Consider the following 24648-nt stretch of genomic DNA (forward strand, 5'->3'; position numbering starts at 1 on the left):
TGACCATCTTTGGGCACACATGTCGCATCGTGCTTGCATCATGATGGCTAAATGAGATCTGATTTTTATGGAAAGCATGCATGTTGACACACTGGAACAGCCTGGAGCAGATGCACCACTTGGGGATTTGTTTTAAGCAGTGTGGGGCACTGACCAGAGACCATTGTTAGCCGTATAGAGCATCGTGTGCTGTGAGCCTGCTCTGCTCTTTGACCACAGCTGCCCCAGGCAAGGCCAGCTGTTCTGAGGAGTCCTGCTTCCAAAGCACTGCCGTGTGTGTAATGAAGGATTCCTGAACCTGAGTGAATAAAACCCCAGAGGACTTGCAAACCCGAAGTACCAGGGAATATCAGTCTTCACAATGGCTAAGATCTAGTGCTCCTCGCCCAGCCTGATTCATGCAATTTCCAGTTTCAGGAGATTATCCTGTGTCAGGCTTATTATAATCCCCCAGCATCTACACGACTGTTCTCCAAGCCAGTCAGGGGAGACACTAGTTATTGTGAGACAAGAACTGTGCAATTGCCCTTGAGATACAGAATTCATCCTACTAAGCACTATTCAAGCAAGAGTTGCCATCAAGAGATGTCTTGGGGAGAGAAGACATTCATTCAAGAAGTAATCAGTTGCTGGCAAGACAGAGATATAAGTCATCATAGCCATTGGTGATATTCCTAAAAATGTAATTGTTATCCACCATCTGCAATGGCAGCTATTAATTACTTTTGCACAAAAATATCATTTTCTTCTGGAATCTTCTCAGCAGAAACCAAGGGACAAACAGCCCAGAGACCCAGATTTGATCTGCAGTGCCTGGGGACATCAAGTTGGAAAGTCAGAAAACTAGCTTCCTTGCCAGCATTCTCCTTCCTAAGTTCATTCAATGAAGCGCATCTCACCCCCTCGCAAGTGTGTTATCATGACATCAACCCCAAATGAGTAGAAGATCAAGCTCCCTTCTCAGGGCACTGAGTGGGTAGCCTTTAGAGGAGAGGAGCCCTTGGGCACCTGGGCTCTTGGCCCCAGCTCATCACCTGAGAGGCCAAAGGAAGAATCAGGCTCTCTGTCTCATACACAGGATAAGTGCCTAGCATTAATAATTCTCAACTTTCAACAGTTTGGGCACTCAGTTTCCAAGAAGGAATCCAAGTCCATCTCTCTGGGGCCACATGTCCCTTAAGGAATTGGCTGTGACCCTGCTGCCTAGCCCTTAGTAAGAGGAACGCAAGCTGCATCACCACGCACCATATCCCCTCTGCTGCTTATGGAACAACTGTCACAAGTCATTAGGCACTAAAACGTTAATATAATGCTCCTTGCAGGTGAGAGGTTTGCCTTTCAGCAAAGAATTTCAGATAAACTTGACTGAAAAGAGCAGATCTAGTGGGGGCTACTGCCCAACATAGGGGAGATGATTTAGATGGTCTTCAAATCTCCATCACACAGGAAGAGCCACACCGATTGCTGCAATTTGCCCACATGAAAGGCAAACCTGGATCAAATTCAGTTATTAGTTGAACAACCATAATTTATCAAGCTCCTTCTGTTGTTTATAAAGTTATTATAGTTATTTATTAAATCAAACAAGATGGAATGACATTGATGCCAAAGCCAAAAGCTGGGTGTTGCTTGTATAATAGGTCACAATGCTCTGAGCTTTCTGTCACTGGCCAGGTCGCTTGTCTCCCCAGACATCTGAGTGAACAGACAAAAATTTGGTGAGTGGCAAGTTTACACCTCCAACTAAAAGAGTAGATATTCCACATATTCACCTGAGTGACTTTCGGTTCTAATTTGAGACAAAGCTTTTTCTAGAAGGCAAATTAGAACCAAGTCATTCATTTCAGCTCCTAACTCTCAATACTCTTTTCATTTAGGATTTTTTAGAAGAAGTGGAAAAAAATGCCTCTGGATATGAAGTTTCTGCTTTGTATTTTAAAGATGTGTGTTTGGGATATGGCCCTTTACATAGGTTAAAAATAAGCCTTTTCTATCATGAGCCAGTCTTAAGAATTCTCACTAAGAAGCAGCATTCAAGGATGTTCAATGAACAGGACCCAAGTTCCAGAGGAAGAGGGTTAAATAAAAAAAACCCTAAGTCTTGGGTTGACCTTCCCTTCATGCCCTTCTGGAGTGGATGGGCCACCTGTCTGTCCTCACCTGGGCACCTGCTTCCTTTCATGAGTGCTAACAGATTTCCCTTCCCATTAGCAAGTTGTGACTAAGCCTTACTCACCACTCATCCCCAGCAGCCTCCTTATGGCACAGTTAATGCTACTTCTGTCAGGTAGAGTGGGAAAACTATTTTTCTCAGGAATTAGCTAAAGCATTTGACATTCAGAAATCAAAGTCCATTGCAGAATACAGAACTCCCCACCTTCCATTTGCAGGAATCAGTGTCTACATCTCCCTAGTACCCTCTTCTTTAACTACAGCCCAGACCCAAAAATGGGAATGCAAGAGAACCTTACAGAATTCTTCTCCCTTATGTACAAACCTTCTCAAAAGACCACACATTGACAAGCCCCTGAGCAACTTCTTTGCCTGTTTAAACGATTAAGCAGATGCATATATATTTTGAATGTGATGAGATCTGAGGCACTTGATGGGTCTTTATTGAATGGAATTGAATGACTGAATCGGGCAAAGGGGCAAGTCAATCCAAGGATTGTTTTCCACCTGCAAGTGACATGATCTGGGATAAGTGGTGAGGAAGCACTCAAGTCCATTACAGGTGGGGCAAAAGGTCACCTGGCCACCAGGTAGTGGTGAAGGGGGACCCCAAAGCAGTTACCCCGCTGGAGCCTATAAAAGGGATACCTCCCCAAGGAGGCATCAAGGATGAGTGGTGGTCCCTCCAGGAAGGTCCCTCAAAGCCACTAACAGGTACACCAGTGTAGAATGGAGTCTCTGCTGAGTAATCCCATCTCCCCAAGGTCCACCCTTTGTTTTGTGTCATTCATTTGTATGATCTGGAGTTTGGTTCTATTTTGTTATGTTTTCTTAAATGTTTTGGTTCATTACTTTTTATAATTTTTTTAGTTTATTTTTGGAGATGAAATGGATGTTCTATGTGAAAGCTGAGTTCCTTGTCTCTTTATCTTGCCTGTGGCTGCCTGCATGCTCTCTGTTGATGTCTTGTTCCTGGTCCTTGACACTGACCATCTTGTCTGTGAAAGGAGGCACTCCAGCGGGCTTGCTCGATCAGAAGAAAGGGAAGTTTGCTTGGTTTAGTCACTCCACAGAGAGCCATGGTAACGTCCCCTGTCTGTGAGTGTGTAAATGGATATGGGGACCTACCAGACTAAGTGGGACAGCATTTTCTTATTGGCCCTGATGCAGTGGTCGTGAGTGTGTGTGTGTGTGTGTGTGTGTGTGTGTGTGTGTGTGTGTGTGTGAGGGGATGGTAACCACTCCCTTCAAAGTCACTGCCTTATCATCTCCGCATATGTGTAAGTCAGCAGACAGGCCAGTAAGCAGCAGCTGCTCCCTGGGAACCCTTCCTTGGGTTAGCACCAGCCAAGTAAGGTCACTGTAATGCCAACTTACTACTGGTACAGGCAGTGCCTTGATTTAGAAGCTGGTATGGTTCCTCCTGATGCCCAGACCTGCCCACTTGGAGTTCAGTCCTTTCCAAGCCTAGCACACAGCCATCACACCACTCCCCTAGAGCACGAGGGGTTCTCCGGAGCAGAGAATCACAAATCAAATACCATGTCATACACAGCTCAGCCCTAATGATGCCTAAAGCATTAAAGAGGCCAGAGATGGTTGGAGACAGTGAGCACAGGACCTAAGGCTCTCTAGTCCTATGCCTGCTTCCTTTGTGTGGATGGAGCAAGGAAACCTGCAAGCTCTGAAGGGTCCGGCTTCCCAGCCCCCAGTGAACAGCCATCATGACATCTGTCTCACCGGCCAGCTCCCTCAGACCTGGGCTGCAAAGGGAGTATAAATGCTATAAATTCAACAGCTCAGTTTGGCTTGCCACCAAGCTCCTGTGGGGCCCCGGAGCCAGATGGGCTCAGAGGACCTTGTGCTGTGTGAGGGTGGAGCACAGGGAGTTGGCCAGCACATGGGCAACCGAGATGAGTGTGGTGCAGGGAGCACAACACTTCTGCCCCAGTCCAGTCTTACCCCGAACACATGGCATGAGCTTGGGCATCTACCCTAGGCTATGAAGTGAGGGGAAAAGAGCTCCATCCAGCACCAAACTGCTTTGAAATGACACCCAATGTTATTGAAAATGAGTCTCAGGGTGGAGAAGCCTCTCATCCATGGCAACCAAACACATGGTGAGCCATGGGCTTTCTGTTGTATCTCCCACATTCCTGAAATCAGTCTTTTTCCACCCACTGCTGTGTCCATCCCAAAGACAAGAAACGGGGGGAAAAAATCCATGTCCAGCAACATGATCCCTACAACCGGGAGACCTCTTGTGCTGGGCTGGGGCGGCCCCGTGGGGACTTGCCGCCTGCTGCCACATCCCCATGTGCCACGGCCTCGCTCACTGCAGAGTCCATGGCTGCTGAGGGCCAGGCTTTTCTCCCCACAGGGGCTCCGCCAGCAAGGACACAGCCAGGACCAGGGCTGTAGCAGCTGCTCTTAGAGCAAGGCTTGGCAAAGATAGGGAACTCGTTGTTGTATTGTATGAAAAGGGTACTAGAAGGTAAAAAGGATGAGGGATTCTCTTGAGTTAAAATTCCATTTGGAATAAAAAATAGTAATAAAAGAAATGGCTTCTTCTAAGCCACCAAACTGGGTTCCAGGCTGGGAAACTGCTGCCCTGGAAGTTCAGTCACTGCAGCCTGGAGAGAGCCTGCAGATTGGTGGAGGTGGGCTCTGGTGGGATTAGGTGGCTTAGAGCCCGTCAGCCTGCTCAGCTGGGAACATCAGGATTGCTGCAAGGGAGAGAGGGCCCCTGTAGGCTATCTTTGAGCCACATCTATACTTGATTTGGTGGATGAGATGCCACTGTTGTGCTCCTCATCCCTGACGTCTGCAGTACTAGTTTGAAGGAGTACATGATTCTGGTGATGGCTGTTCACTTCAGCCACATGTCATTGACTCAGGACCCAGTGTGCAGGTAAAGGGCAGTCCTCCAGATCCATCCAGTAGTTCACAATGCCTGTCTACAAACAAGCTGAACCCTAAGTTTGGGGATGGAGCCCCTTAGTATCGATGGGTGGATGAAATAAGGGAGATAGAATCTTTTCATGAAGCTCTTTTTTTTTTATGGCAAGTAGTGGATGCAGATGGTAAGGCTTGCACAGCTGTCCCAAGATTGTGGAGCTCAGATAGAGAAAGGGTTTGGTGGTCGGCGCCTCCAGGATGGACCCTTTAAGGAAATTATTTTATCATCAGACTTCCTCCCACATCCCCACTAGTTTACAATAACCTGGGCAGCAAGAGGTACCCTGGATGAGCAGCAGGCGTGTCAGCCAAGGAAACTCCAACCTGGCCAGGGCAGTGCCAGGGTGCAGCCTGCTCACAGCAGCACTGCCTCCCTCAGCCGGCAGGTGCTGCTCGGCCTCTCCTCTGCCGAAGAGCTCGCAGGCTTGGGGTTGATGTTTGCAAACAAATGCTTTTCTCTCCCACCGGCTCCTCATCCTCAATGCCTCATTCTGCCTCCCTTTGACTCTTGCAGTGAGCATGCCCACGAGTGAGACGGAGTCTGTCAACACCGAAAACGTGGCTGGAGGGGACATCGAGGGAGAAAACTGCGGGGCCAGGCTGGCGTGAGTAGGCACAGCGAGCCCAGGGGCTGGGCTGCCCGTGTCCTGAAGTCACAGTGGGTTGGCTGTCTTTGGAGGGGCAGAGATCAGAGCACAATGAGGAGCACAATGTGCTCAGGTGAGGAGCACATGGGAGAAGAGGGCCCCTGCGCAGGGGTATCAGTCTTAGTCTTGAGGTAGTCATCACCGCAGCACTCCTGTGGGAGTCTGGCTCTTGGATTGTGAGCACCTGTCCGTCACATGAGAGGGACAGATCGTTTGTGGTAATCAGTGGCCCTGCAGTGTTTCCTCCCAGCCATCCCGCCCCCTTTCATGTGAGACTGCTCTGTTAGGGGCTTGGGTCCTGCCAACCACCCTTTCGGTCTGATAAATGTGACCTAGAAGAAAAGTAAGCGGGTAAGAAAATAACTGGGAGATGACAAACTTGTTGGTCCTTATCCAAAACTGTAGTCATCCGTCCAGTGAGGGAACCAGGGATGCCTGAAACCCAAGTTAGCAAAACATGGATTGGCCTGTGCTTAGCTAGGACACAGCTGCCGCCGCCTCCTGCAGAGGCCCCACCTAGGCTCCCATTCCCTGGGTCAGCCCCCAGTCCCACCTGCTGAACTGACCCTGGCGCTGGCCTGGGCTGGCTGTGGGGAGGAGCAGGTCACACATGGGTCATCACACGGGTCATCGCACACACAGGTCCTCGCACAGACACACACAGGTCAGCACAATCACCCATCTTAGTTTGATCTTAATGGAAACCAATAGTCCCTGGGAAAGGTGGTCCCCAAAAAATGAAGGGGAAAAATGGTTTAATTGCTAAAAATAGGCAAACTACTGGTTTCATTCCTCCAGAGAGTCCAAGGATGAAGGCGTGTCTGTGGGGCATCACACTGACCTCCAGGGCATTTGGGCCCCACTGGGGGAAGCATGAGAACTATAAACTCACCCTGGTCACTACCAGTCCCACAGAGGGCTCCGAGCAGAACCAGCCCCAAATGAAACAAGCTCCTAACCCGCCCCATCCATACAACATCTTATTTCAGCCCCTCCCTATAAAATAAGTCAGTGCCCTGGGAGACTCCAACCTTTTAAAAAGATTATCTGTAGGTGAGCATAAACATTGTCCTGCCAGCCTCAAGAATGGCCTCTGAGCCAAGGGGAAGGGAAAACAGCCTAGGAACAGACTGGCCTTCCCCTTCTACTCCCAGGCAGCCAGGGAAATAAAGGCATCACTCACTCCAACAGTGGCCTGGGGAGACTGCACTGCGGATTCCTCAGCCTTGCTGGGAAGCAGTTACTGTCAGAGTTGGTAAAATACAGGGCTAATTACATTGCTAAGCAGCAGTTCAAGACTTTTCCCTCTTCTCTGATTTTGGAACCACACAAAACAAGCCCTAGTGTTTGGCAGCGGCCTCGGGAGCCACACCAGGGAAAGGCAGACCACAAACCCGCAATGTCTGTCAGTTCTAGACCTTTCTGTGGGCTCGACACTAAGTGGGGCTGGAGAGAAGATGATCACAGCCATGCAGCTCCGGCTTTGGGGTGCAGCCCATGCTGCAGCCCAGGAGGAACAAGGGGGCTCCTGGGGAAGTCACTTGCCAGCATGTTCCAGGAAAGCCTGGAACTGTGCTGGGAGGAGAGGGTGACTGTGCCCCATAGAGGCACCTGGCATCCGCTGGACATGCTCCAGCTTCAGGAGCGCTGTAGAAACAGTGCGTGTTAGCCGTGGAGACCCACATTTACACAGGAAGGAGGGCTCCCTCCCTCTGGGACTGAGCGGTGGCATGTCCCGGCTGCACAAGGGAGCCTGCTGGGCTCAGGAACCTTGGCCTCGCAGAGTTCCAGTCTCAGATCCCAGGGCTAGGGCTCTCCTTGGTCTGCAGACACATGCCACTTGAGTGCTGTCTCAGGAAGGGGAGCCTACATAACATGCTGCTCAAAAAGGCATGAATGTTTCAGACCCAGAGAGCCTAAAATTATGCCCAAGATCCCCTGAGAACAGTAACAACAAAAATGAGCCTTCAAGCACGGTGTCTGGGGTCTCCATCAGGACTTGTGCATCAGCGGGGAGGGCCTGCTCCATCTCCTCCTAAGAGTGCATAAGAACCGTGCTTGAGCAGGAACCTGGTTCCAAACAGGCCCCTGCCCCTGGCATCCCCTGTGCCCACTGCCCAGGCCACTCCTTGGGAGATGTGAGCACTCAGATTTCAGTTTCCCCAAGTGGGAGTTTTAAAAAACCACCTGCCCACTCAGAGAGACAGCACCATACAGGAAAGGTCATGTGGTCTGCACAGAAGGGCCAGAGATGTGTCTGAGAGAAGGCTGGGGGCCAGGCCCCACAGACAGAGTCACCAGCTAAAGGCCATGGTTACCCACTCTGGCTTGTTTTCACAATGAGGAGAATCAACTGCACAAAAGCAAGTCTGGGGAAGACCCTGGGGGTCCCAACCCCTGCACAGCCCTGCTGGAGCAGAGAACACCCAGATTCCCCACCACCCAATTAGCAGCTGGAAAACATTTGTTTCCCCATTAAACCGTGGCTCTAAATAAAAACGCTGCCCTTAGCTCCCAATACCCCTCCCACACGCTCTGTTAACATGTGATTAACCGCTGCAGCCCTAGCAGGCAGTCTTGGGGGTGGGAAAAGGTTATTAGCTAACAGTTCAGAGCAGTAAAGGCATTTGGCTCAGACTCCCAGTGCCCTGGAGATATAATTATCTCATGCACGACACCTGGCACATCTTCTGCTTTAATTTTTTTAAATAAAAAATAACGAGAGGGGTTGTTTTCTTACTATGCAACAGAGCTGGCTTTGTGCTGAGCTGGGACAACACAGGGTTGCAGCAGCCACCTCCCCAGCTCCCCACTGCTGTGGGCCCTGACATCTCTGTGTCTCCATCCCTTTCTCCATCTCTCACTTGCATTCTGCATCTTTTTGTGGGTCCACCTGAGTGTGGCTGCCCCACCTACAATCTCTCCAGTACTTCCTGTAAATCCTTTTCTGACACAATGCCTTCAATTTTTTTTCTCTCAAATGCTTATATTCTCTCTCTATCTCTACACACTCCCCCATTCTCTTCCCCACCTCCCTCTCCATCTTCCTGTCCCTCTCCCCCTCATACCCCTTCTCACAGCCTCCCCTGGACTCTCCTATATGAACTAGGCAGCCTCAAGGCCTCCTTGAAGGTCCCACCTTTCAGGGGATCCCCCCATAAAATAGCCCCTGGGGTCAGCACCTGCCCTGTGCTCCTACCCAAAGGTTCCCTGGTCTTCAGGGCTGCACATGACTGTGAGCATCTGGGTTTCTGCTCAGGACCTATGGCAGTTTCTGTGGGCCCAGCTGGCAGCCCTCAGTTCCCAGATGGTTCCTCTTGTTTATCTTGCCTCTGTACACATTGGCTGGGCTCCTGCTCAGACAGCAGAGGGCCTAAGCTAGCATGCTTCTGCCTGCAGCTTCTGGCTGCTGAGACCTGGAGTCTGCAGGAGCAGCCGTCCTGCCAGCCACGGCTCTTCTCCAGGCCCAACACCACTGACACGCCTGACCTCAGGGAACCTTTGGGCAGAGGATTATGGGCTGGGAACGGGGCACACTCCCTCTGCAGGGAGCAGTGGCTCCACCTAAAGATACTAGGTGTGCAGCTGGGCCAGCCCTCAGAGTTCACAGTGAAGCGCCCAAACATGCCAGGAGGTGCTGACAAGCTGGTGCTCTCTCTCAGAGCCCTTCCAGTTCCTGCCACACACCTGTGTGGCCCATGTGTGTCAACCCGGGGACATCAAACCTCCCTGGGATTGCTGGATGTCTTTTAAATGGAAGGAAATGTATGTGTGTCATCTGGTAACATCTCCTTCTTCTCTTTCAGCCACCGGATCTCCAAATCGAAGTTCAGGTGAGTAAGATGCACAGTCCTCCTCTTTCCTGCGGCTCTGAGGTCGGTATTCAGCATCCTGTTGCATAGACCAAGGTGCAAGCTACAGGCAGGGCTGGAGAGAGAGGGGGGTTGCTATGGGGCAACAGCTCTCCTCCCCATGGCTGTCAAGAAGAGGCTTTAGCTCAGACCAGGCAATAAGTGGGGCTTGACGGCTATTCAATTCTTTGTCAGGCTTCTGGCAGCATTGTCCCTAGGAGGTTCTGAGACGTAATATGTCTCTCTCCTTTCTAGGGTGAAGTCCAGTTAAGATAAATACAATGTGGGTGCTTGCTACTGTTCTTGACTACTCTGTGTCTCTGGAACACAGCGAGGTTTGAACTTTGGGGATTATGGAAAGGACATGGGGTCCCCACACTGCCCTGCTCAGATCCTCCTAGGACACCATGGTCTTTAGCCCTGGGCTGCCTTCTAGCCTCAGCCCCCAAGCTCCCCTCACACAGCCTTTGTTCCACCAGTGGAGCTTCCTGCAGTTACTGGAACTCTCCCTTTCCTCTCACATATCAAAGACCTCTGCATGGAGCCTTTACTCCACCTCATCACTGTGTCCTCAGCCTTTATCTGGAGAACTCAGACTGGTTAAGCTCAGCTGCAACATGTGGTGGCACCTTCTGCAAACCCACCGTGCCCCTGAGCTTCGCCCACCCTCTATGCATGCTGCCCTCCATCTACCAGCTCCCAAGGCCTGGTTCGTCCAGCAGGCTGTGTGTGCCTCGAAGGTATTATTTCCAGGAAGACCTGCCAAGCACCTGTCCGGTGGTAGGCTGCCCACACATGTGTAGAATGGATGATGGGTGGGGGGTGTGCGTTTTCTCCCACAAAACTTGTACAAGCCAACAAGTACTGGTGTTTCTGCTTTACTATATGGATCTACTCTTGCTTCCCTGGCCTCACCTACTGTGTAGCAGGAGCATGAGTGACACTGAATTTTAGTCCAGCTGCTAAATGGAGCCGCATGCTGTACAGGACTAAACAGTCCCTTATGGTGAAACGTGGGGTCTCTGTGTCCCCATGCCCCAGCTCCTCCCCAGGATGGGATCTAGATGCTTGGGGCAGGGCACTTCCAGGCCCTGGGAGGTAGCCTGGGCTCAGTGAGGGCTGGCCCCGGTCAGCTGAGTCCTCTAGGCACCTCTGCTGGGTGGTGGCTCATCTGGGCTTCTCTCTGCTCATCCTGCTGAGGTGCAGCAAGTCCATCTAGCTGGGACACCCACCACTGGAGCCCCTGGGCCTCCATATTGGCATCTGATCTTGAGCTCCCCACCTCTGCTCTCTGACCCTCAAACTCTGTTGGGCACTGCCTTTAGCACCTCCACGCCTCACCTGAGTGCATGGACACATCAGTCCCTTATGCTCAGTGAACAAGCACTGCAGCAGTCTCCCCACCTCCCTGCCTCGCACACAGAGCTCTAGGCCAAAGGCAGACCTTCTCCCAGGGGCCCGCACACCCCCTCCCACAGCCTCTAGAGGCTCCCCCAGCTGCTGTCTCCCTGGTTTCTAAAGCAGCTTTCTCTAACCTCTTGGGGCTTGACTATTAAATGAGGACTTGTGTTTGACTTTCACCCCCACGTCTGACATGTTTTTCCTCCCATATTCCACTAGAACTGGAAAAGGCAGGCTTTTCTTCCCTTCCTCTTTCTCTCAAGCCAAGACCTCCTTCACATAAAAAAATCTAGGGTCAAGTCTACCAGGCCCAGCTGTTATTACATGATAAAGAGCTCTAGAAATTTAAAAAAAATCCTTTCTTTCTCAGTAATGCTTGGATTTTACTGCTTTAGCACCAGCATCTGAGGAAGGGACAGGTACATACAGGGACTGAATGTGTATTTGCTGAGTAAATGAATGAATGAATGGTCTTGCCTCAGTGAGACAACAGACAGTGCAAACTAAATATCTTATTTGACAGCCAAAGCTGAGAAAACATTTTGGGTTTCCAACAGTTCAAACAAGAGTGAAGGGATATAAGAATATATTTTTAAATATTTCCAAAATATCATTCTCATTACATGCAAATGAGTGAGTCAAATAAATGAATGAGTGAATAAATGAATAGAACAACATGCTCTGGAGGAGAGAAGAGATATCACATATTTGTATGGACTCTGCCTAGTGAGACATTTCCCAGGAGACTCTGGGAATGTTTTTCATCCAGTGATCTATGGTGTAACGTGTGCTTTTGAAAAAGAAACAAGGAACAGCAATCCCCTAAACCCTGGATTCTGCTCAGCTCTGAGACTTGGCTCGACCAGCTATATACTTAACCTCCTGCAGACCAGCCATTTAACCTCTGGGAAGGGTTACTATTCAAGATATAACAGAAATACAGAGGGAAGACTGTGTTCTCCAAAGGCTTATTACCTATCATTAATCCCACTCTCAGAGGAGGCTAAGAGGCACAGGCCATATGGCTCACGTAAGTCCGGGACCTGTGCTGCTAACCACTAAGCCATCCAGTGATAAGGTGCTGCGCAGGAATACTAAACCCAGTTTTCACTTACCTGTTGTGTCTTGGGCAAGGGGTGGATGGCTCTACGCATCACTACTGGATAGAAATACAGCACAGGCCATATGTGCACTTCTTAAACTTCTAGTAGCTAGGTTGAATAGTGAAAAGAAATAGGTGTAATAAATCTTAATAAAATTTATGTAACCCAACATATCTAAAATATAATTTCAATGTGTAGTTAATATAAAATTATTAATGAGATATTTTACATTCTTTTTTTGTACTATGGCTTTTAAACCCAAGTATATATTTTATGCTTACTGCACATCTCAGTTTAGACTGACCACACTCCAAGTGCTCAATTCCAAATGGCCAGTGGCTACTGCACCAGGGAAAATGGACAGGGAATTTTTGCAACTCAGGGAATAACTTTGTAAACAGTGAAGGGTCTGTTTTATACCAAAAGGGATCTAAAATTTGAGTTAAAAAAAATCAAAGTATTCCTGATCATTTTCTCAGTTTAACAATGACAAATAATAGAATTTTAACTTTTAAACTGGCTTATTCAAATTGCAGGACTGAATGATACAAAGCCACCTTTTATTCAAAAGAAATATTAGAACACATCTTTTAAGGAAAATTTGGTAAATTAATGAACTTGTAATATTAGGGCTATATTAGGGTTTTCCCTTGGTAAACCACCTCTCCACTTCAAGGAATTAGTTACAATGAGGAATTTTGAAACATTTGGAGCCCAGCATTCAGAGTACAACTTAAACAGTTAGGGAACAAATATGCACAGAAATCCTTGTGCAACTTGAAGGGGTTAATCAAATAACCTGGTGGACTTTCCAGATCTCAACTATCAGGAGTTCTGAAGTGAACCTCGTGGGGCTATAAAAGTTGGGAGGGCTGTCTTGCCCCGTCTTCAGTGAAATATGCATCCAGTGTTCCCTTTACTCCTGCCATCCTGTAAACAACAGGGCACATATCAAAATTTGCCCCCAAACTTTAATAATCCACTTTAAAACTACTCATGTATAAAAGAATAAATTTTAATGATTTTTCATGTTGCTCACTCTCAGTTCTGTTACAGAAAAGATAGGGACTTACTCTAGCCTCTGGAAAGAACCTGAAGCACCCATCATTCCATGGTGCCGTCCACTCTCGAGGCCTGGCACACACTGTGCACCCAGCTGGCTTTCAGGGGCACTGCCCTCTCCTCACCCCACCCAGGGTCACACAAGGCTGGGAGGTCCCAGGCCTTGTCTTGACAGGAGGTAGTATATCTCTGTGGAGTTTGTCTCTACTGCTCTACTGACCTGCCAACCAAACGTTCCTATCACATGGGAGGGGCTGCATGAATACTATGGACCCTTTCCCTTAAATATCTTATGATCTCATAGGAGAGGCAAGAACCATACAGTAAAAGGTAACTGACAATGCAAGGAGGTGGGAAATCATTTCCCTGGCTGTCTGGATACCCTCTGACGGGCTCCGTGGCTCCTCTTACAAAGCCCTCCTGGCACAAAGCACACTCTGATTGCCTGCTTAGGCATCTGTATCACCCATATGAGTTTTAGGCAGCCCAAGATAGTATCTGTCCTCTTACCTGTTGAATAGCCAACCCTGAGCCCGTGGTAGGTGTTTAATAAAGATTACCTGATGCATAACTAAAATTAGTACTGCAGACAATAAGTGTGACAGCAGTTCTGAGTCTGAGAAGACTAGAAAAGTTCACAGAGAAGCAGGGAACTGAGCTGAGCCCTCAAAGATGGGCAGGACATAGACGGGGAGGTCCTGACCGCTGGCAGGCAGTCCATGCAGGTGGAAAGGCAAGAGCAGGGCCCAGGATTAGGAATAGACAACGCGGATCTGGGGCTGAGTGAGCAGAAATTTTCCTGTGAAATGCAATAATATAGAAATTTGAAGAAGTAGATGAGACACATTCTTACCCACCCTTCTCTCCTATGTCTACATATGAGAAATTCTATTTCTAGAACAAATGACTCTTCCAGTTAGTATGAAGGGAACATGAAGAGCAGGCAAATTTCTCCTCCCTATTTTATCATTTAATTTCTATATCGTCCATGTATATGTAAACATGCAAATAAATTTACACATTCTAATAAACCACTACATTTATTATACAGTAGGAAGCGTTGCCAGGAAACCAGTTGTCAAGCAAAGCTATATTTTGAAGAGTGGGAGGTGTATAATTATCTTTAAATACTTCCTCTGGATAGTAATTATCCCCACCCCCACCCAGCCCAAATCCACGTGACTTTCCTGAATGGCTCTGCACAGAAGTGGCACCATCTAACAGACACTTCCTCGTCTCTGACAGCTACTCCTTCAGGGATTCCGGCACATAGCACCCTGAATCCTCTACCCCTAAATTGGGGGAGAGAGGAGTTCAAGCAAGTTGGTCTTAACTGGCTCCAGCCAGTGCCTGTATGCTGTGAGAGCGCGAACTTGGTGCCTGAGGCTTCTGAGCAGCAGTTTCCAGTGACTTCTGCAACATGAGCCTGTATCTATTTACAACAACCTCGAAACTACAGTGTAAGCTATTTAAGCTCAGATAGGAGTTTGTCCTGAAAATTAATTTTTTAGGAAAAAATAGTCTTACCACATTCTCTACAATATTAATAACCACAGTAGCAGGCAAGACGCAGGGCCTTGCCCTGGCAAGGTGAGGCCCAGAGAGCTCCCCAGGAGGCCCCTCACTGAGGCCCACCTGGGACCCCTTGTCACATTTGTTTGCCCTCTCTTCACCCCCTGCCCTCACTACCACCCCAGGTGGTATGTGTGGGGGATGTAAGCCTCCCCACCTGCATTGAGGAACCATAACTTTCTGACCCCAAGGCATTTCTTCTCTGTGGAGTGAATTCCCCCAGGTGGCAGGTGCGTCCCCTACAGAGATCTGGCCCTCGCTCGAGCTGGCATTCAAGAACTCAGTGACATAGGGGTCCAATCAGAGCACTGCCCACTTAGTCCCTCCCTCCCTGTCCTGCAAGCCAAAATTAAGCTCTCCCTGCCACGCTGAGGAAACGATACCCTGCTTAGATGTACCCTCACTTTTCTCATCTCATGATAAGCATTAACAAAGGTTTGGTGACAGGATTCTCCACAGACCCTGGGCAGAAAAATGACAGGGTGGAAATAGAGATGAGGTCAAGCCACCCGCAAAGGCCGTTTGGGGCTGGGTGGTGGAGGGATCCTTAGAAACCTCGAATATAGGTGTGAATACAGGTATTCATGGACAGGTGCTCCCAGATTCTGCTCTGTTTCTCCCCGTCCTTCTTCACTACCTGAAACGGGCTGTCTTCACCCGCCTGGTGGGCGCCTCCAGTGCCCCGCCCCGGCCAAGTGCCCCCCGCGGCCTCGCTGCCCAGAGCCCCGCTTCTCCTAGTGTCCACCTGTACATTCCCGACGGCTTTCGGCTGCCCCTTCCCGCCTCTCTCTTACCCTGCACGTCCACTCACGCTCACAGGCCTGCTGATTCTGCCCCTCGGTCAGCTCAGGGCCCTCCGTGCATTGGTGGGGCTGAGGCCTTCGCCATCGCCGGCGCCGGTGCTGGGGAGCTGTCCGCAGGCTGTCCCTGCCTAGGCCTTGCCGAGCGGTTGTTTTTCTTAGCTGTCTGGTTCCCTGAACCCCACCGCGTCATCACTGCCCAGCACGGCCTCTGCACCTCCCTGCCCGGCGCCTCGCCGGCACCCCCGCCTCCTCTCCTCGGCACTGCGTGTCTGGTCCACGGAGTCCCAGGGTAGCTTTGTGTTTCCTCTGAATCACGAGGGGCGGGGGGACCCGCCCTGGGCCCCTCTGCTGTGGAACTGCAGAGAGCGAGTGGTTCGTGGGGCCACCTGCTGAAAGGCTCCCAACCACGGCTACACACTAGAACCACCTGGGGAACTTTAAAAAATACCAGTGGTATTTCTGGTATAAAAAAAAAACACCCAGTCCCCAGAGAATCAGATTTAATTGGTTTGGAGTTAAGGCCTGGGCGCTAGTGAGGTTTTGGAGTTGTTTTTTTCAGCGTCCTCAGGTAATGCTGTGTATGGCCCCAACCAGAAGAGCAAGGAGGCCCCGCAGGGCGCCTGGCAGAGCTGCAGGGGTCGGGGTGTGTGCTGCATGGCCGTGCACGCAGAGGCGCGTGAGTGTGTGGGTGTGTGGGTTGCTCATTTTTCAGAGCAGAGGACTAAACATTCATTAGATTCTCCGACTATTCTATAACCCCCAAAAAGCAAAGAAGCTCTGGTCGAGGCTCACCTTCCCCTTGACGAGGGACAGCACGGAGTAAGGGGAGACAGGCAGGGCGGACTCTGCCGCAAGCAATAGTGGCAGCGGCACTTGGATTTCTCCCCCAACACTGGGACAGTGGCCGCCTTGCTGACTTGTGTAAAGAATGAAGGAGAAATGAAAGGGGCCTCATGCTGGACCACGCGGACGTGAGGTCTCTTTAATGGTAACCATTACTGGCCCTAATGTAGCTTCGTGACTTGCAATACCATCTCTAACAACGCAGTTGTTAGAAAATAAAAATAACTCCAGCTTTTTGAGCACCTTCAATTCATGGCAGACGCATCCTATGGTATTTTATCAATCCCATGACCACCCCATGAGGTTGGCTTCCCCTGTTTCACAAATGAGAGAAGCAGAGTTTGGAAAGGAGCCGGCACATGCCCGCGGCTGCACACTGCGGGGTGGAGCGGGTCACCTGCGTGAGGCTGTGTCCCCGCCACCGGCCAACACTGCCTCAGGGAGGCCAGGCAGTTCAGGACTGAGGGGAGGCCACCGTGGCGCCTCTGCCCTGGAAGAAATCCACGCCTCACAGCCGCCCCCACCCCCTTCTCTCCTTGCTCCCTTCCAGCCGCTACTGGCGCCGGTGGAACCGATTCTGCAGGAGAAAGTGCCGCGCAGCAGTTAAGTCCAACATCTTCTACTGGCTTGTGATCTTCCTGGTGTTCCTCAACACACTCACCATCGCCTCGGAGCACTACAACCAGCCCCACTGGCTCACGGAGGTCCAAGGTGAGAGCGGTGCTGGCCCTCCAGGGCCGTCTGGCTGACTCAGCCAGATGCGTGGCCACGGATGGCCTAAGCAGAAGGGTGGTGAGCCAGGGGCTGTGGCTCCTGGCAGGCACTGGGCTGGGGACACCACAGGCCAGGCTGCTTGCAATTCCTGCAGAAAGTGCACAAGCTCGGCATAAACAGTTGGGGCTCATCCTGCTGGGCCCACACCACCCGCCTGCCCTGCAGTCACTGTGAGGTCCAAGTGACAAGGACAGCTGCAGCTTGTTTGGCTGTCAGATCCCTATCTGCCAACTTCCCAGAAAGGTTTGCAATACTTCAGGCCTCCTGGTGAGCCTGCCCGACATGGGAGCCCAAGGTGCCCGCAAAGGCGGGGAGCTACACTAGTAGCCTGGGCACTAGGAGCTGTCCTCTGAGGGTAGTTAGCACCCCTTCCCTGCAGCCCTGGAGGAGGGTCTCCCAGCCAGCACCTCAGCACCTCTGCAGGGAGCCGGGTTGCCCAAGGGCTGCACTGCAGAACCCTGGGCCATGGTCGGTCTCCCAGTAGAGAAGGCTGCCTCGGGGCCAGGCTCCCCACTTCAGCTGATTAGCTTGGGCAGATGACTCACCTCTCTGAACCTTACTGCACACCTCTGAAAACTGGTTGTGATAACTGGTACCTACTTCTCTGGCCGGAGCCATGAGGGTGATGCATGCAAACCTTCGATACATGGTGGGCTCTCTGTACATGTCTATGGTGACTGTGACTAGATGCCCCTTTCCCAGCAGTGGCCCAGTAACCGTCTCTGCTGGTGGGAGGCATCCTGGCTGGAAGGGAGTTGAGGGTCACTTCCCACGTGATCATTACCGTTTTCTCCTCCTCCTCCCACCCTGTGTCCGGAACCTGCCAGACACGGCCAACAAGGCCCTGCTGGCCCTTTTCACGGCGGAGATGCTGCTGAAGATGTACAGCCTGGGCCTGCAGGCCTACTTCGTATCCCTGTTCAACCGCTTTGACTGCTTCATTGTGTGTGGCGGCATCCTGGAGACCATCCTGGTGGAGACCAAGATCATGTCTCCCTTGGGCATCTCTGTGCTGCGGTGCGTCCGGCTTCTGAGGATATTCAAGATCACAAGGTATTTGGTTCCTCATTTCCCTCTGGGTCAGGGACTCAGGGAAAAGTTCTTCCAGAAGGCAGGGGGGTGGAAAGGCCTGCATGGGAGAGTAGCTGCTGTTTCTTGAAGGGCCTGTCTCAGCTCATATACAACAGAAGGGAGTTTTTATTCATTAGATGGCATACATAAGATAAATTATAGCCAAAATAAGCAGGCGAAGAGAGGCAACAAAGGGCCAGGTAGTTTATTTGAACGCAATTTCTGGGCAAGATTTCCCAGTCTACAGAAATGGAGGCTGGGGAAGTCATGCGTAAGTAGACAGGCAGCAAATTTTTAAAGAAGGTAGGGGGAGACAGAGCTTAGATTTACAGCCCTGCGAGGATTGGCTAGCCTAAGGCACATTTTTCAGGTTGGGAGGGGGCAACAGCTGGGGACTTTGACACATCATCAGTGTCCGACGTGCGCACTCTTCCCTCCGGTGCCTCCAGCCTTACATTCTAGCCTTTTGGTTATAATTGGCGCCGACTCAATCTGGCTACTTCCGGCTGAGGGGGGGTGATGTGGGGGGCTTTAAGGCTGGTTGATGGCCGGAGGCTCAGTCGGGAGGGGCGAGTACTTGTGCAGCAACAGTTGATTGAGTTTTATGTGTGACATTTCTGCTATGTGCTGTTGAAGGAACTTAAAAACACATGGACCAATAAGGAGTATGAAACAGATTGCTGCAACAGGGCCTAGGAGAGGCACTAACCAGGCCATAATAGGGGATTGAAACCAGCTGTACAGATTATTACCTGATATGCCGGTTCCTTGGAGTTCCTTTTTTTAGTTCTTGTAGTTTGTGAACATCCTGCTCTACGAGTCCCGACTCATTGATATAGCTGTTCCCAGAGGAATAGACAGGTCCCTCCCTTCTCTGCAGTAAGGAGGTCTAAAGTGCGGCGGTTTTGGAGGGTTACCTGGGCCAAGGAGGTGACTTGCCTCTGGAGGGATGCCAGAGAGGCTGCAGATGCATGGACAGCTGCCTCAAGCCATCGTGCCAGTTTTTCTAGGGCCATAATACTGTAACCCAGCGTACCAGTGCTCACTCCCACGGCTAGAATGGAGGAAGTAAGGGAGATCCCCACCACTAAAGGCAGGAGGACTGCTCTCTTGTGATGGGAATCTAAGGCCCAGGAGTTGGCGAACTCAGCTCCCCTGTAAAGGGTCAGCCTAGGGACTAGGGTGACCAGCAGGCAAGAAGCATTTGCAAAGTTGGTTTCGTATAAGGTCCTATTGCACCACAGGCAAGTGCTTGGCGGGGAGCAGAGAAAGGAAGACAGCTTATAGTGATGTCTCAAGGTCACATTTGCTTCAGGTGTTTCAAATAACGGTACCTCTCCAATAAGTTTGGGCTTTGAGGAAGGGCTTAGAGGGCAGGGTAGGCTCTCTCTTGGTGGTATCTGAACTGCCACCACAGGGGTTTCTATAAGGGAAGTGCAGAGGAAGCATTGTGTCAAGGAAGTACTGGGGAGGGTGTGCCAGAATAAATCTAGCCCCTCCTGCAGGAGACTTAACCAAGACAAGGGAAGGGTCTTAGCATTTTGTTGTATGTGAGTCTGTAGGTGGGTTTCTTGGTTTTTAATGGCCTGTTGTACTTCTTCGAGATGTTTGGGGGTGCTTACCTCTAGGTATCAGCGAATCGTGATAGTCTGGCAGGGGTATGCTTGAAAATTATTTAAATAAGCACCTCCTGTAACGCCCTCATTCCAGTGATTATGTAAGGGGTCCTTGATGTTTAAATACCTCTTTGCCCGGGGTGCCCAGCATTGAAAAGTAAGCATATGGCGGCTTTCGCCCAGGCAGCCTTCTACCATCCAGTTCATGACACAGGAGGCCCAGGGGCACCCAAAGTTTTCTTTGACCCACTGTGTTCCTCACTTTCCTGTTTGCTGAAAGGTGAAGCAGAGGGCCATGTGGGTAGATGTCTCTCCATCAGGGCACCAAACTCGGTTAAGAGGGAGGGCAATTACAGGCTGACAATTGTCAACTTCACAAAAAGCTGTCCCAATCGTCTCTTCTACCCACCCATTTTTTATGGTGTATTGCTGGGTGGCTTCAAATCAATACCTGATGGGAGAGGGCAAGGCTACTCCACTATGTAGGAGGAGGAGGAGGACGAGGAGCCCTTCGGAGTTAGATCTGTAGAGGTCCAACTTCTTCTGCTTGCCAAACATCATTAGGAATGGGGGGCCCTTTTTAGTTGGGAAATATGGTACCACTCAGGGTGTCCTGATAGTTTGGCAGCAGTGGGGGTTGTGAGGATTACAGTGTATGGTCCTGTCCAGCAAGGCTGGAGTGATCAAGGCTGGAGTTCTTTTAGAAGGAGATCCGCGTCCTCTGGGTTGTCGGACAACATGGGCTGGGGTAGGAGCTGGTCTGCGTGTTCTCTGAGAAGATGTCTCAACAGTGAAAAATAAGGAAGGTAGGAGGCTAAAGGAGGAGAGGCAGCAGGCAGGCCTGTGCTCAGTAAGAAGGGCCTGCCATACATTAGCTCAAATGCGCTTAGTCCAGCCGGTCCCCAGGGGGCAGCACGCAGCCGAGCAAGAGCAATAGGGAGAAGATAAGGCCATGAGAGCTTTACCTCCAGAGACAGCTTAGTTAGTTGGTCCTTTAGGAGACTGTTAGTCCTTTCAACTTTACCTGACGATTGGGGGTGATAGGGTATATGGAGGTTCCAGGTGATGTTGAGAGCCTCATCTGTTAGCTGAGTGACCCAAGACGAAAGCAGGCCCATTGTCCAACTACAACAAGGCAGGCAGGCCAAAACAGGGGATGATATGCACCACCAGTGTCTGTGCCCCTACTGAGGCTGTCTCCTGGCTGGTGGGGAAGGCTTCAATCCACCCTGAAAAAGTATCAACCAGAACTAGTAAATACCGGAGCTTTTTATGCTTAGGCATGTGGGTGAAATCAACCTGCCAGTCCTGTCCGGGAATCGTTCCTCTCATCTGGTGGAGGGCCATCCAGGTCTTCAGAGCACCTTGAGACAAGATGCGATGACAAGTAGTGCAGGTTTGGTGCACCTGATTTATGGCCTTGCGGAGACCATAAGGGGCAAATATAGGGGATAGAAACCAGTGTGTGGTCTCCGGCCCAATGTGTAGGAACTGATGAATTTTGGATATGATATTTCTGCCTTGGGCTTGGGGGAGGGCAATTCGTCCCCTGAGATATATCCATCCCTGATCTCCTAACACCCCTCCCCTTGATGTAGGAGCAGTCACCATTCATCATCGGAGTATTGGGACAATAGAGAGGGGGAAAGAAACAGCACAGAGGGTTGGCTAGACCCGGATGTTAACTGTTGGGCCGTGGCATCTGCCAATGCATTACCCCTGGTCACTGGATCGTTTCCAGTCTGATGCCCTTTACAATGCACGATGGCCACCTCCTTGGGGTCCTGTAGGGCCTGTAGCAGGCGGCTGATAGCCCTGCCGTTGATGATCGGGGTTCCCTTAGTGGTAAGGAAGCCCCTTTCCTTCTAAATCGCAGCATGAGTGTGTGTAATTAGGAAGGCATATTTAGAGTCAGTATAAATTGTGGCCCTCTTCCCGCCTGCTAGCTGTAATGCCCAGGTAACAGCCACTAATTCAGCTTTCTGGGAGGTGGTCCCAGATGGGAGTAGGTTTGCTTCTATCACTTGCAACAGAGTCACCACTGCATAGGCCGCCCTTCACACCCTGTCACTCCCCTTCACTGAGCTTCCGTCTATGAAAAAGATCAAGTCAGGGTCCTCAAGGGGGCACGTCCTGTAGGCCCTCTCTAGGTTTTCTAGGAGTTTCTACAATCTCTACACAGGAATGAGTGGACTGATCTGCCTGATCGCTGATGGGAAGCAAGGAGGCGAGGTTAAGGGGTGGAGAGACCTGTAGGGTTACCTGTGGATGTTCGATAAATAGGAGGTGGAATTCCTGTACTCTCGTAGGACTCAAGGAGGCCAGGGATTTATGACCCAAAAGATCTTGTAACTGGTGTGGGGAATACACAGTAATAGGCTGTTGGAGAGTTAGTTTCAGTGCTTCTCCGGCCAGGCTTCCCGCAGCTGCCAGGGCTCAGAGGCAAGGCTGCCACCCCCTGGCGATGGTATCTAACTGTTTGGAGAGAAAGGCAATGGGATTGCACCCCGGCCCCAGTGGCTGTACCAGCAGTCTGGTGGCCACCCCTGCCCTCTCTGCTGTATATAGGGTAAAGGGCTTAGTTAAGTCAGGGAGCATTAATGGGGGGGATGAGAGCAATGCATCTCGCAATTGATTGAAGGCAGAAGCTACCTCGGCAGGAGCAGTTAGTGGCCCAGTAGGAGTCTCTGTGGCAGCCGCATACAGCGGTCTGGCCAGAAGGGCAAAGTCAGGCATCCAGTGTCTGAAAAACCCTACCAATCCTAGAAAGGACAATACCTCAGCTCCTGAAGTAGGTGGCAGGAGAGCTTTAATCGCAGTCGCTCGGTCCTCCATCAGGGCTTCAGTGGTGGGAGTTAGAGCTAGCCTGAGGTATGTAACCTGAGGTAGAGACAGCTGTGCTTTGGCAGGGGATACCCTGTATCCCATGTCTGCCAGGAAATTAAGAAGAGATGTGGTGTCCAAGATTGAGACCTCCTTTAAGGGGCTACAAAGTAAAAGATCATCCACGTATTGGAGGAGAGTACTCTCGCCTGTTGAGTGTCACGAGAGGTCCTCCGCCAGGGCCTGTCCAAAATGATGGGGGCTATCTCTAAAACCTTGAGGTAGAACTGTCCAGGTCAATTGTCTAGACTGACAGGTGTCAGGGTCTTCCCATGTGAAGGCAAATAGCAGCTGCAAGTCTGAGTGGAGAGGTATAGTGAAAAAGGCATCTTTAAGGTCCAGTACAGTAAAATGAGAGGTACCGGAAGGGACTTGAGACAGAAGAGTATATGGGTTAGGCACCACTGGGTGTAAGGGAATAACAGCCTCGTTAATTATTTGGAGGTCTTGAACTCCAGAAGGCTTTTTTAACCAGCAAGATGGGAGTATTGCATGGAGAGTTAGTGGGTACTAAAAGCCCCTGCGAGAGCAGATGATTAACAATAGGCTGTAGTCCCCTTTGATGAGCCTGTGAAACAGGAAATTGAGGCCGAGAGGGGAAGCGGGATGGGTCCTTAAGGTGTATTAAAACTAGGGTGTGGTGGGTTGCCACTACAGGGGTGGAGATGTCCCACACAACCGGATTGACAGCAGTCCAGGAAGTTGGGAGACTCAGGTCCCGGTCGTCCAATCCCCCTTCGCCGACCAAAGCAATGAGGGAGTCTTGGGTGTCCTGTAAGCATTTAAAAGGTAGGAGGGAAAATAGAGGCTCTTAACTTATAGAGCAAATCCCGTCCTAACAGAGGGGTAAGACAGGAAGGCATGACCAGAAAGGAATGGGTAAACGGGATGCCTTGTAAGGTGCAGGCCACTGGGCCCATCTCTAAAGTCTTGGAGAGGGTTCCCAAGACCCCAACTACGGTGACCTTGGCAGGGTTTAAAGGCCCTTTAAAGGAGGGGAGAACAGAGTAGGTAGCCCCTGTGTCCACCAAGAAAGAGATGGGCTTACCCACTACCCACAGCTTGGCCCTGGGTTCGGCGAGGGTGATTGGGGTGTCCAAGTCCAGGCGTCTTCAGTCTTTGAAGATGCGCAGCAGGTCTGAAGGGTAGTCTTTCAAGGGCATCTTCCCCCCGCGGGGCTCTGCCGCAGGAGGAGGACCACCCCCAAGTGGACAGTCTACTTTCCAATGACCTCACTTACCACAGCTGAGGCACGGTCTGGTCGGTGTGCGTGGTTGGTTGGGGCACTTCCGTGCCCAGTGCCCTTCTTGGCCCCCACTGAAAGCAAGGGCCCGGAGGTTCGAGTTGATCTTCAGGGACACCCCAATGATCTCCATGAGCCGGCCGCAGAGCAGCTGTTAAGGCGTGAATCTGTTCTGCCATTCAGGCAGCTGACCTCCTCTCACTCTCGTCCTTTCAGGCATGAAAAACTTTAAATTCCATATCTACTAGGTCTCCTAGAGGGGTCTGGGGACCATCCTCAGCCTTTTTAAGCTTGTGCCTGATGTCGGGAGCCGACTGAGTTATAAAATGCACGGCCAGAAGAGAGGAACCTAACGCTGAGGTCGGGTCAATTTTAGTAAAAGCTCCTAGAGTTTCTTTTAGGCACTTGAGAAATTCTGATGGGTTTTCATCAGGTTTCTGGGTAATTTCTCTAAGCTTATCATAATTGATAGCCTTTTGGGCGGTTGAGTTCATACCTGCCAATAAGAAGCGAACCATACGATCCCGGCACACTTCACCCTCGGGAGAATTATAATCCCACAGGGGTTCTTGTAGAGGAATAGCTTCTCTGCCCATAGGTTCCCGCTCATCTGTGGCATGGGCCTCATTGGCACAGTGCTGTGCTGCTG

The 24648-nt window shown here is 50.6% G+C and overlaps 1 protein-coding gene across 27 annotated transcripts in view; it reads left to right on the forward strand.

Annotated features, from left to right (window-relative positions):
* Nucleotides 1-24648, forward strand: part of CACNA1C (calcium voltage-gated channel subunit alpha1 C) — a 654724-nt gene that overhangs the window by 498856 nt on the left and 131220 nt on the right. For all 27 annotated transcript variants that reach the window (XM_037014885.2, XM_037014891.2, XM_037014892.2 and 24 more), the window contains exons 10-13: nt 5645-5735; nt 9584-9610; nt 16963-17123; nt 18014-18239. In XM_037014885.2, coding sequence (XP_036870780.1) covers nt 5645-5735; nt 9584-9610; nt 16963-17123; nt 18014-18239 — 505 coding nt within the window. The remainder of the gene's footprint in view (nt 1-5644; nt 5736-9583; nt 9611-16962; nt 17124-18013; nt 18240-24648) is intronic.

This window comes from Manis javanica, chromosome 15 (genome assembly GCF_040802235.1).
Source record: "Manis javanica isolate MJ-LG chromosome 15, MJ_LKY, whole genome shotgun sequence".
Lineage (NCBI taxonomy): Eukaryota > Metazoa > Chordata > Mammalia > Pholidota > Manidae > Manis > Manis javanica.